Source organism: Oncorhynchus keta, chromosome 29, assembly GCF_023373465.1.
Source record: "Oncorhynchus keta strain PuntledgeMale-10-30-2019 chromosome 29, Oket_V2, whole genome shotgun sequence".
Lineage (NCBI taxonomy): Eukaryota > Metazoa > Chordata > Actinopteri > Salmoniformes > Salmonidae > Oncorhynchus > Oncorhynchus keta.
The window spans coordinates 22,768,120-22,781,642 of record NC_068449.1 but is presented as its reverse complement, the minus strand read 5'-3'; the positions used below and the strand labels follow the sequence as shown (position 1 = coordinate 22,781,642).

General features: G+C 44.0%; 1 protein-coding gene across 3 annotated transcripts in view; it reads right to left on the bottom strand.

The window, feature by feature from the left end:
* The window catches only part of LOC118362501 (echinoderm microtubule-associated protein-like 5), a 64,499-nt gene that overhangs the window by 40,086 nt on the left and 10,890 nt on the right, over positions 1-13,523 (bottom strand). For all 3 annotated transcript variants that reach the window (XR_008086208.1, XR_008086209.1, XM_052486212.1), the window contains exons 2-4: positions 8,162-8,321; positions 1,640-1,738; positions 996-1,064 (exon numbers count right to left, since the gene is read on the bottom strand). Coding sequence is in view for 1 of the 3 variants with exons in the window: in XM_052486212.1 (XP_052342172.1) it covers positions 996-1,064; positions 1,640-1,738; positions 8,162-8,321 (328 nt within the window). In the remaining 2 variants the exon portion in view is untranslated. The remainder of the gene's footprint in view (positions 1-995; positions 1,065-1,639; positions 1,739-8,161; positions 8,322-13,523) is intronic.

The window sequence follows — 13,523 nt, the reverse complement described above, 5'->3', positions numbered from 1 at the left end:
CACCGATCTAATGTCCATTGCTTGTGTTTCTTGGCCCAAGCAAGTATCTTCTTATTATTGGACTCTATGAAGCATTTATTTGGGCTGCAATTGCTGAGGCTGGAACTCTAGTGGAGTAATCCTCTGCAGTAGAGGTAACTCTGGGTCATCCTTTCCTGTGGCGGTCCTCATGAGAACCAGTTTCATCCTAGAGCTTGTTGGTTTTTGCAACTGCACTTGAAGAAACTTTAAAAGTTCTTGACATTTTCCACATTGACTGACCTTCATGTCTTAAAGTAATGATGGACTGTCATTTCTCTTTGCTTATTTGAGCTGTTGCCATAATATGGACATGGTCTTTAACCAAATAGGGCTATCTTCTGTATACCACCTATACTTTGTCACAACGCAACTGATTGGCTCTAACACATGAAGAATTAAACAAATTCCACAAATTAACGTTTAAGAAGGTGCACCTGTTAATTAAAATGCATTTCTGGCAACTAACTCATGAAGCTAGTTGAGAGAATGCCAAGAGTGTGCAAAGCTGTCATCAAGGCAAAGGGTAGCTACTTTGAAGAGCCTTAAATATACAATTACGCTTTTTTGTTAACTACATGATTCCATATGTGTTATTTCATAGTTTTGATGTCTTCACCATTATTTTACAATGTAGAAAATAGTAAAAATAAAGAAAAACCCTTTAATGAGTAGCTGTGTCCAAACTTTTGACTGGTACTGTATATCTCTTGTAAGGCTTTGATATTATCACTGCGATAAAGCAAAGAAGGCCAAGAGGAAAGGAGCGCATTTCCATTAAATTCACTAAAGAACTTTCTGAAACATTATGGTAACCAGACACAAGACATAATACCTTTTCAAAAGAATAGTCTATGATGGACACCATATCTGTGTGTGCTAACCATCCAACATATTGTAGATTCTAACACACTTTGATAGCTTGAGGGCCTTCAGTAAGCTAGTTTTGTAAGGTATGAACTTGATTTTAACAGTACCTTGATATGTTTGACACCACAGCTAACAAGCTTGCTTGGCTGGTACAAGTCCCACGATATGTCAAATATCTGTTGAAAAGATCACATAGTAAATTTAACTTTGGACAATTAAATGCATAACATACTGTGCAACAAATACTTTACAATATCTGAATGTCATCTTTAATTAGCATCATTGTACAAGATCTAACAAAAACACTTCAGGTGTGTTTTTATTTTAATTTTATTTTAACTAGGCAAGTCAGTTAAGAACAAATTCTTATTTTCAATGATGGCCTAGGAACCGTGGGTTAACTGCCTGTTCAGTGGCAGATTTGTACCTGTCAGCTCAGGGATGCGAACTTGCAACCTTTCAGTTATTAGTCCAATGCTCTAACCACTAGGCTACCCTGCCTCCCCAATTAGTGTTAGTGTGTGTAGGTATGTGTCTTTGCGTATTTTGGCTGAATAAAAATACATTTTCATTTAATCTTTTGAACATTTTATTTCATTAGCTTAGTATCTCCTCAGCCATTGTCGGGAATGCTAATGATCAATCTGGCGTAACTTGTTTATGTGCATCTCCTTTGGGCTCATCCTCCTTCCTGCTCCATCCTTGCGGCATTTCTAGCTACAGAGAGGGGAGGATGGTGTAGTATAGTTACCCTGTCAGTGTGGCCAGGAGCTGCTGCTAGCACCTTGCCCCTCCTCCAGTCCCACACACAGATTGTGTTTTTGGAGTCCAGACCCACTGAGACCAAACACTGCAAAGGAAAAAGCATTTTATGAAACAGAATGTATGGTACAGACCACAGCCTACTCTAAACAACACTATTTTACTTGACACTCATATGACTCATGACTACAATAAAAGAAAATATAACATTGGCTGTATACAGTAAAAGTTTCCATGCCTCTGGCTCTGGATGAGAGCCCATCTGTATGATTCTGCTGGAAGAGGCTCCTATAGCCCAGTGAGTAGGCAGCAGCAGCAGGAGAGGGGATGCTTACGGAAATCCATCTCTACTCTGCTGCACCTTGCTCTGTTTGGTGGTGGGAGGAAACTTTGATCTGCCAATGAATCAACATTTGGGCAAGTCCACATGAGGGGATGAGAAGTGTTTGAGAATACTGTATTTTAATGAAGGGTAAAGCTTCACCCCATGATGAAACCTTGTGAAACTGTGGGTATTCATTCAGCAAAGAAGGGTGAGATTATCTGGATCAAAAAGTTTGCATGTGTCACACCCTAATCTGTTTCACCTGTCTTGTGTTTGTCTCCACCCCTCACCAAGTGTCTCCTATTTTCCCCATTATCCTGTGTATTTACACCTGCGTTTTCTGTCTGTCTGTCACCAGTTTGTCTTGTTTTGTCAGGTCTTACCAGCGTGTTTCTTCATTTCTCTAGGTCTTGTTTTCTAGTCTTCCCGGTTACGACCTTTCTGCCTGCCCTGACCCTGAGCCTGCCTGACGTTCTGTCCTTTTTTTTTTTACTCTGCCTTGGACTACGAACCTCTGCCTGCCCTCAACCTGCATTTTTGCCTGCCCCATTTGATATAATAAATATTCTAAGAACCAGCTGCCTCCTGTGTCTGCATCTGGGTCATAACCTGAGTCGTGATGGTATGAACTGGCCATGACTAACCCAGCAGACTTCGACTAGCTCCGCAACACTATCTGCCAGCAAGGAGCCACCATTGGAAGACACGAGAAGCTACTTCAGAACCTTTTGGAAGGACTCCATTCCTTGGTGGAACGCCATAACCAGGGTTTCAACTCATTACTGGAGCAATTCCGCGGACTATCTATCGGGCAGCAAGCCACAAGAGAAACCTCCCGGACACTCAGTAACACTGCTACCAGCGGTGCTTTTCCCCAGCCTACCCCAGCTTCCCGAAGAACGCCGCATACCACGTTCGGAGCGCTATGTTGGGGATCCTGGGACCTGCCGGGCGCATCTCTCCCAGCGCTCCCTCATCTTTGAGCTGCAGCCCTCTTCATTTCCTTAAGACCGTTCAAAGATAGCGTATCTCATAATGCTGATGTCTGGAAGGGAGCAACAATCTGCCGTTTGCATTCGTCTGGAGGATTTCGTAGCGGAGGTGAGAAAGGTGTTAGATTCTCCGGTGTCTGGGATAGAGGCAGCTCGGAAGCTACTTCAACTATGTCAAGACTTCTGTAGTGTGGCAGACTACGCAGTAGACTTTTGCACGTTGGCAGCCAAGAGTGCCTGGAACCCGGATTCCCTGGTCGGCACCTTCCTTCATGCATTATCGGAGGAAATTAAAGATCGCAGTTTTGGAGTTATGCATGGACCTCGACTCCCTCATAGCCTTGACCATGAGGATTGATGGGCGCCTACGGGAACGCAGGAGGGAGAGGAGGTCTGTTCTCGGTCACACTCGCCCGTCCATGGTTTCTCCCTTTCCTCGGAACAACCCTGGAAGTCCTCGACTCCTGCATTCCTGAGTGATTCTGAAGTCACCCGAGTTCCCTCGGGAATCATCGGGGACTGGTGACTCGTCTCTTCCAGAGCCCATGCAGCTGGGCAGGGCTAGATTGTCTCTAAATGAACATTTACGCAGGCTGAGCTCCAACAGTTGCTTGTATTGTGGTATTACATCACATTATATATCCAGTAAAAGAACAGGCTCATCAGCAGGTACAAGTACGCTGGTGAACAATACTGGGAGTCTCCAAACTCCTATTACTCATACTCCTCTTCATGCTATCCTGCTAAATCTCTCCGGGTGCTCATTGACTCTGGGGCTGACGAGAGCTTCATGGACGCTACCCTGGTATCTGAGCTGGGTATCTCCACATAACCCCCTTCTATTCCCATGGACGCCAGAGCATTGAACGGACGCTCCATTGGCAGAGGCACTCACAGTACGGTTCCTATTAACCTGCGTGTGTCAGTCAATCACAGTGAGTCCATACGGTTTCTACTAATTGAATCCTGTGGTTTTGGGATTTTCATGGCTCCAGAGGCACAACCCCTTGATCAACTGGGCTACTAGTTCTATCCTGGGTTGGAGCCCATTCTGCCATGCACACTGCCTTGAGGCGGCACAGCTTGCCCAGGGACGTCCTCCTGCAGGCTTGGGAAAAGCCTTGGATCTCTACGCTGTTCCCGCAGAGTACCAGGACCTCCGGGAGGTTTTCTACAAGACTCACGCCACATCACTTCCGCTGCATCGTCCCTACGATTGCGCCATTGATCTCCTCCTGGGCACCACACTGCCTCGGGGGCGGCTTTATTCCCTGTCTGGGAATAAGGCCATAGAGGACTACATTTGAGGACTCTGGCTGCAGGGTTCTTCTTTGTGGAAAAAAGGATTAAACCCTGTATCGACTACTGGGGCCTGAATGACATCACAGTAAAAAAAATCTACCACTCCTCTCATCAGCATTCGAGCCTCTCCAGGGGGTGAACAACTTTTTGATGTTGGACCTTTGGAATGCCTACCACCTAGTTTGGATACGGGAAGAGACGAGTGGAAGACAGCCTTCAACACTACGCGAATCTGGTTATGCTGTTCAGACGGACCAACGCTCCCATAGTGTTCGAGGCCATGGTCAGCGCTGTGCTCCGTGACATTTTAAACCGGTTTGTGTTTGTCTACCTCGACGACATCCTTGTCTTTTCCTGTTCAGCTCAAGAACATGTCCTCCACATCCAACAAGTCCTCTAGCACTTCTTGGGGGAACCAGCTGTTTGTCAAAGCAGAGAAATGTGAATTCCATTGCTCCATTTACTCCTTTTTGGGATACGTCATCGCTGCAGGGAACGCTCAGATATATCCTGACAAAGGTGAGGGCGGTGGAAGATTGGCTGAGTCATGATAGCATGAAGCAATTGACAAATGATTCAGAAGGGCTGTTTAAGCATTGTGGATACAGCAGGGATCTTACTCCTGTTTGTTATCAAATAAATGTTTGGCCGCACAGCCCACGAGTAGTATACGGCCCGCAAAATAGTTTACAAAGTTGATATATATCTTTTCTAACGGTAGCTCCGATAATATGAGTCATAACTTTGTAACGGTTTGACCTAGAGGCAATCTTTTTGCATGGTGCAACGATGACACGATCACAGAGCTGTGCTCTCTTCAGAGTATATATATAATATATTATGATAGGCTACTCCGCGATACAGCAAAGCATGTTCTAACAGGTGAGGTGCAAAGGGAGTGAACACTAACGCGCTCTCCAGTGAATAGGAAGTTCAGTAAATATTGTAGGACAGTGGAATGTTGATAAAACTGCTTCTTTATTGTTGAAAGTAAAAATGCATTACGGCCCTTATCAGGGGTTTATTGCTTGGTCTTTGTGGGTTAGCTCAAAGGGTTTATTGCTTGGTCTTTGTGGGTTAGCTCAAAGGGTTTATTGCTTGGTCTTTGTGGGTTAGCTCAAAGGGTTTATTGCTTGGTCTTTGTGGGTTAGCTCAAAGGGTTTATTGCTTGGTCTTTGTGGGTTAGCTCAAAGGGTTTATTGCTTGGTCTTTGTGGGTTAGCTCAAAGGGTTTATTGCTTGGTCTTTGTGGGTTAGCTCAAAGGGTTTATTGCTTGGTCTTTGTGGGTTAGCTCAAAGGGTTTATTGCTTGGTCTTTGTGGGTTAGCTCAACGGGTTTATTGCTTGGTCTTTGTGGGTTAGCTCAAAGGGTTTATTGCTTGGTCTTTGTGGGTTAGCTCAAAGGGTTTATTGCTTGGTCTTTGTGGGTTAGCTCAAAGGGTTTATTGCTTGGTCTTTGTGGGTTAGCTCAAAGGGTTTATTGCTTGGTCTTTGTGGGTTAGCTCAAAGGGTTTACAGATTGACAAATGAAGGAAGCTTTTATACACTGAGTATACAAAAAAGTAGGAACACCTGCTCTTTCCATGACATCAAATCAAATTGTATTTGTCACATACGCCGAATACAACAGGTGTAGTAGACCTTACAGTGAAATGCTTACTTACAAGCCCTTAACCAACAATGCAGTTAAGAAAAATACGTGTTAAGTACCAAATAAAATACCAAGTAGTTAAAGAGCAGCAGTAAATTAACCACAGCGGGATATATATACAGGGGGTACTGGTACAGAGTCAAAGCTGTTAAGAAGCCTTTTGGACTTAGACTCCGGTACCGGCTGCCGTGCGGTAGCAGACAGAACAGTCTGACTAGGGTGGCTGGAGTCTTTCTGACAATTTTTAGGGCCTTCCCCTGACATTGCCTGGTGTAGGTCCTGGAGGGCCTTACATCTAGGATTAACCTAGACTGACCAGGTGAATGAATCCTTTTGAGAGCTATGGTCCCGTATATTGATGTCACTTGTTAAATCCACTTCAATCAGTGTAGATGAAGGGGAAAAGACAAGTTAAAGAAAGATTTTTAATCCTTGAGACATGTATTGTGTGTGTGTGCTATTCAGCGGGTGAAGGGGCAAGACAAAATATTTAAGTGCCTATGAACGGGGTATGATAGTGGGTGTCAGGCGCAGCGGATTGAGTGTGTCAAAAACTGCAATGCTGATGGGGATTTCACTCTCAACAGTTTCCTGTGTGTCAAGAATGGTCCACCACTCAAAGGACATCCAGCCAACTTGACACAACTGTGGGAAGCTTTGGTGTCAACATGGTCCAGCATCCCTGTGGAACGCTTTCAACACCTTGTAGAGTCCATAACCCGATGAATTGAGGCTGTTCTGAGGGCAAAAGGGGGTGAACTGAATATTAGGAAGGTGGTGCCCCTACTGTTTTGTACACTCAGTGTATATTCCTACTGTGATTAATCACTGAACCCTTAGAGACCATTTTGAAACAAATCCTTAAAATGTAAATGTGGATTTTTTATTTGCATTGGATGAGAAACAAGTGCTTTTATCAATGGCAACTGTCCTCAGAAGTTTATTCACTGTTATCTGGAAGGGACCATTTTAATTTTTTTGAACCTTTATTTAACTAGGCAAGTCAGTTAAGAACAAATTCTTACCCCGGCCAAACCCAGACGACGCTGGGCCAATTGTGCGCCGCTCTATGGGACTCCCAATCACGGCTGGATGTGATAAGGCCTGGAATCAAACCAGGGACTATAATGACACCTCTTGCACTGAGATGCAATTTCTTAGACCGCCGAGCCACTTGGGAACATAACACAGTCCAGACAATGTTGACATGACCAGATCCGTAGAGAGGACAGAGAGAGATCAGGAGACCCAGTGAACACAGAGGCATTCAGAGCCAGAGCCTGTTGTAGTTTGAGACTGTCACATCCTATCTCAATCCCCAGACGACTCTATCCAACCAGGATAATGCATGGACTAATTTCCATGGTGTAGCTCTGTAAACAGTGGAGGTAGAACTGCTCTGAGGGGCCCTATGGGAGACTCAGAGGGGCTCACCAAGATAAAACTGAGTGCTTGATCCATGAAATATAGATTTTTGAAAATGCAACAAATACTAGACAGCAAACGACTGTAAATAAACCCTGAAAAGTATTCCTCTGTGGAGAGTTGGCAACAAGCTAACATTTCAGTGGAATGAGTATACATGAAGTTATAACACCTAACAATAATGCCTCATGCAAATTATACTAGTTCCTCCTATACTGTAAGTAACTTATATGAAAATGCAATGGATGGGGGGTGCAGAATGTTAAATATGGCATGAAGAGCTGAAATACATTAGCAATAGTTTGCACAGAGAAAACAACACCATAAGTAACGATACACTCTTCTACTGTAGCACATGGCTACTCCAGTCATCAAAGCTCTGGCCCCTGTACTGTTTGTGTTGCTCACCGTAACTTCACAACGTGCTACCAAACTCTGTGAGTCAGTGGATGAAAGAGATTCCAGCTGACTCTTAACGTTAAACCTCTCTCTCACACTCTCTCTGTCGCTGTATAGCCTTCCTGCTAAAACCACTGGAGCAATCACAGATGTGTCATTTAGAAACGCAACCGAGTGGGCGAGCCGAGCAGGAGTGCCACTGCCGTGCCAGAGCAGAGGAGGCGCTAACAGTCATGTAGCTGCTATATTCATTTCTTACTGAACTATTCATGTTAATCTAATCATCTGCAATTATCCTGAGTCTTTTCCCCCTACATCTGTCACTTGATGTAGTACAATAATATGGAAATCTAGCAAAGTAGATGGATACGCATAAGGAAGTGGATACGCATAAGGAAGTGTTGTCTCATAACTGTACCTGTCCATCGAGGTCGAAGGCCAGGCAGGCGATGCCGTGTGTGTGTGTGTCCTTGAGGATGGACACGGTCTGTACGGTGTAAGAATCCCACACACAGATGTAAGGCTCCTTGCCCACCTGTCCCGTGGCTACCAGCACACGCTCCGGATGCAGAGCTAAACTGTAAGGAGGGAGAGAGATAGTCAGAAAAATAAAAAGAGGCAGAGAGAGAGAGAGAAGGGGGAAGAGAGAGACAGAACCCAGAGAACACAGCTGCACATTCTCTTTTAGAAACCAGTGAGTCTATATTCTATAGACCTAATGATCAGTGATTATCCCTCTCACGGCAAGCCTGGGTGTGGACAGAGCAGAGGAAGGCCTGGCGTTATCAGAGAGCGGAAGCTATTAGGCTGAGCTGCCATGTTGGATCTGTGACAGGCCAAGGCAGGAACATGGTGAATCAGAGGGGCAGCTTTACCCCCCTGGAGGTGCAAGTGTTCTAATTAACCCCTTCATGCTCAGATCACTCACAATGTCATCCTTAATCTTTGGATGTTTTACACTCCAGGGCATGGCAGGAAATAGCCTATCCACTGCCCTATTTCAGGATTTATCATCCTCTGACCCCAGCCGTTTGCCCCTTCACCTGTAAGTCGCTCTGGATAAGAGTGTCTGCCAAATTACTCAAATGCAATACTCACCTGCCCAACTGCTCCTTACCTCTCCCTCCCCTTGCCACTCTCTGCTCCCTCCACTTTCCCCCTCCACCCTCCATCGTGGCACGCTCCACATCTGAGCAACAGCCTGCCGTCTGATGTATGTAGCATCCCCCTTCCAGCAGCCGCCAGTCACGTTCCAGGCAGGGCTGAATGATTCACTGGGCAATTCTTCCCCTTGCCTTGTCCTGTTATATATTTCATGGTGCGATGTAGCTCCCTACATTATAATCAGGGCTCCTGTTTTGCCAACTGCACTCAACAACTTCTAATCCTGTATCTTTGTATTCAGATAGCAGGCCAGAGATCTACCGCACCAGCATGCTGCTGACTCCCGTCAGCTCAGAGGGGGGAGGCACCAGGCGGTTCTCGGTTTTCTCGGGTTTCTCTGTGTCAGGAGATTATTTTTCATATTTTATTGTGACACTCAATTTGCATTTGAAATGTGCTCCTGCGACTATTCTGCTCGCTCTGTCACAGCTCTGGAAATCAGTGATGGTTGGTACTTTTTTTTCATGAGCCTGGCCTTATTTCTATTACAGCATATTGGATGACTGTCATTCATATTCCATTCACCCACTTCAATGTAACAGCGACAGGTTTAGGTTACTACATGATACTCAATTTTCCCTATACCCATCATACGGTTGCTACAACCTCGCCTATGAATGAACGTTTACAATGTAGGTGCACACAGGTCGAGAGAAAATGTTGTGTGACACATTCAATACCGACTTGCACACTCTTGCCTGCATCTAGCTGATCTAGGGTGTAATCATTAGTCCAACAGTTGCAAATGAGAGTTTCTATTGGATCCCGAAGAGCGCAGCAGTCTACGGCACTGCGTCTCAGTGCTAGAGGGATCATTTCAGACCCTGGTTTGATTGCAAGCTGTATCACAACCGGCCATGATTGGGCGGCGCACAATTGGCCCAGCATTATCTGGGTTAGGGTTGGGCTGGGGTAGGCCTTCATTGTAAATAAGAATTGATTCTTAACTGATTTGAGTAGTTAAATTAAATTAAATATATGTTTATCCCCGTTCCGTTTGCTTCCGTTTAAGAAACATTTTTCAACAGAATCGGCGGAATGATCAACCATAAACCCAGTTCACTTTCATAGCAGCTACATTGTATTCCTTCTCGCATCTACACACTCTCCTCCTCTCACCTTTTCCCTTCGCTTGTGAATTTCAATGCACAACACATCAGCTCTATGTGACCAGGCAAAAAACCTTTCCAAGACAAACCATATCATAACCACTACACACAGCCTACATCGTTGTCACCATATTAGCTACAGTAACTTCCTAGTCAACATTGCTAATAGAACTAACATGTTAGTAAACCTGCTACAATCATGCAGTAACGTTACAATTTACCGTCAGTAAATTGGAAGAGTTGGAAGAGTTCCAGTGTTGTGTTGGGTAGTCATAGACAGGTAGCTAAGATAGCATCCCCCTGTTTGAGTAGGCAAAATTAGCTCTCTATGCATTTGCTAGCTAAGTAAGTGAAACTGAAACTGGAAAAAAAACTATTGTCTTTCTCTCCCTTTGAACTACTCACCACAGTTTATGCACTGCAATGCTAGCTAGCTGTAGCTTATGCTTTTAGTACTAGAATCGTTCTCTGATCCTTTGATTAGGTGGACAACATGTCAATTCATGCTGCAAGAGCTCTGATAGGTTGGTTGTCATAATAAGATAATAAGAAGCGGTCATAATTACTGTGTAAGTCTATGGAAGGGGGTGAGAACCATGAGCCTCCTAGGTTTTATATTGAAGTCAGTGTACCCAGAGGAGGACGGAAGCTAGCTGTCCTCCGGCTACACCATAGTACTACCGTAAAGAGTGATGTTGAGGCTACTGTAGACCTTCATTGCAAAACAGTGTGTTTAATCAATTATTTGGTGATGTGAATATATTTTGTATAGTTTTATCTAAAACGGTTTTAGTGTAATTCCTCTATTCAGCTGTGGTGCTGTGTTAGTGATAGGCCAGGGATGGGCTAAGAGTCTTGAGAAACAGGGCAGTGTTTAATGTTTTTCTCACCCCTCACCCTCTCCCCTTTCTCCCCCTCCCAATTCTGGGAACACAATCCGGCCTGGCATCACTTTTCAACTCCTCTTGTATGAATGACATAATCACCTCCAAGCAGCTAGAAATAGTAGCCAGAGGAAGATAATAGGATTGGTGCTCTTTGAGATACAGGAGAACAGCACATGAAAATGCTTTTCAAACGGAATGTGTGATGTAGTCATCAGATAAACAGCACACTGATATTAATACCATACATTCAGCAGCTTTATTCAGTACACAAATTAAACAAAGAGAAGGACATTGTTCCCAAAGCCTAGGACCAAGAGGCATGGAGAGGCAGCATTTAGTTATTATGCACCCAGCCTCTGGAATAGCCTGCCAGAGAACCTGGGGGCCGAAACTGTGGACATATTTAAAAGAGATCTTAAAACATATTTTTAGCTTTGCTTTTCCTTTTAAGTTGTTCAGTTTGTCATTCTTTCGTTTGTTATCGTGTTTGTTGTGTAGTAAATATTTCAGCTTATATTTTAATAGTTTTTTATTAGATGTTTCCTGTAAAGCACATTGCATTGCATTCCATGTCTGAAATGTGCTGTATAAATAAAGCCTGATTTGATTTGAATTAACCTTTGTACATTGTACCTTACATTTCTGAATGCAAACATTGCGCTTTGCATTGCTGATTGCAAACTCTGCTCTGAATATCACACTGTGCCTTGTATTCCTGAATACTCAAGGTCAGGGACAGAAAAAAACAATTGTGATTCAGAAATTCTACATTTCCTACAGGGAGGTTGCATTACTCTAGCCAAATGGCACTATGACTCACTGTCTTTCCACACAACAGACTCAGAGAACCTCAGCTGCAGGGACAGGGGACTTTCGTTTCTACATCTGAGTGTGGAGGAATGTCCTTATTAAGGAAATCCCAAGCAGAGGTCTGTGTTTTCCTCAGAGCAGCTGGAGAGTGTGTGGGGAGACGGGGGACCCAACGCCAGTGAAGGCTGTCCCAGACTGGTTTTCCATTACCAGTGACAGTCAGGGTTGAGACAGGTGCATTAATCTCTCCTCCTCCCAACTCTATCCACATAGCTGTGGACAGATGGGACAGGCCAAATTGCAACCCACCCTGTGAAGGCAGAGGTTAGCTGGGGAACACCACATCAATCAGGAGTCAGCCCCTAGGGCTGTTCCACTAGTTTATAAAGATAGGGCATCTCTTGACTCATAGATTCAGTTGTATTCCTTAGTCAATTTACAGTCAAACCTCTCAGAGTTTTCCTTCTCATGTACTGACATAATGTGACAAACAACTACAGACAGTACAATAGAAAAACTCATCCCAGTCCTTCCGGCACAATAACGTCACCGCTTCAATTGCATTTCTATCAACTAATGAGATAATGGACAGAGCTGGATGGTAGTGTAGTGCTGCAGTGCTCTGGTTTGACAAATGGCTGTTTGATGTTGCTGGCTTCAACTTGCCAAGACCACTCTGAGTTGAGGAAGGCAGGCGGGCGTGTTGGGCTGGATAACTGCAGTCATTGAGGTGGGTGCTGGGTGAACCTGCTATACTGTTGGGATGGAGGAAGTGAATAGGGCATGTTGAGAGGAAGCAATGTAAACCCCAGGGATAGTGACAATGGTTTAGGGACTTGGTATGGATGATGGCCGATCGTCATGGTGACACAGAGCTACGGCATGGGAGGAGTCAAAGATAATTCAGGGCCAGCCAAGGGATCATTTAACTTAAGCGTTTGATCAGTGGAGGCTCGGCATTCATTAGGAAAAAGGTTTTCACTTAAGAACAGTGTGCATACATGTGTTTTGTTTCATTACACAGTAAGTCTGCTAATTGTATACATCTTCATTCATTTCTCTCAAATAATTATTGTTGCTTAGGGACAGCTCAATTATATTGACATGGTTAATAAATTAACAAATGATGCTGTCAAATCAGCAACTACATCAACCTATCTTTCTTGAATCCAGGCCCCTACATTAGTAGTTTACTTCAAGCAAATTGTATTTATCAAATAAAACATTTGTCTCTTGATTGATAGAGTACAAAATGATTATTGAGGTATATTAAAACGACAGATATGATGCTTCACAGCCACCCACACACACGCACCACTAATCACTACTTGGTTAGTTTCCAAGTCAGGTTTGATCCACACTGAAAGAGCAGTCCCCTTGCCTGCTCTTGTCCAGGATTATAAGGAAGTGGAGGATTAGTACATTTTTAAAAGTCAGTATTTATCTTCCTTGGCTTCTAAAAAGCATGTTTAATCCGTTCGCCAATAATACACCATGTACTGCACTTGTCTGTCTTGTGGCGAGGCTGCTCTAAAGTATACATTTGAAAAAAGAGGCAAAATTTAGTATTTCCTATTGATTGAGATCACAGCTTGTGGCACAAACTCAAGACAACACCTCAAAACACAGTTTATATTTACATTGTTCTTTTTCCACAGCTTGGTGTAGTTTGGGTAAGACGCTGGATCATGCTATTTTCTAAATAAACAGTCCAGCATTCTGGAGGATCTTAATTGGACTAGACAGACATGCTCTTTAGAGTGCACAATGGCATTGTCCCACCAACAGCCTCAGACCTGTCAATCCACAC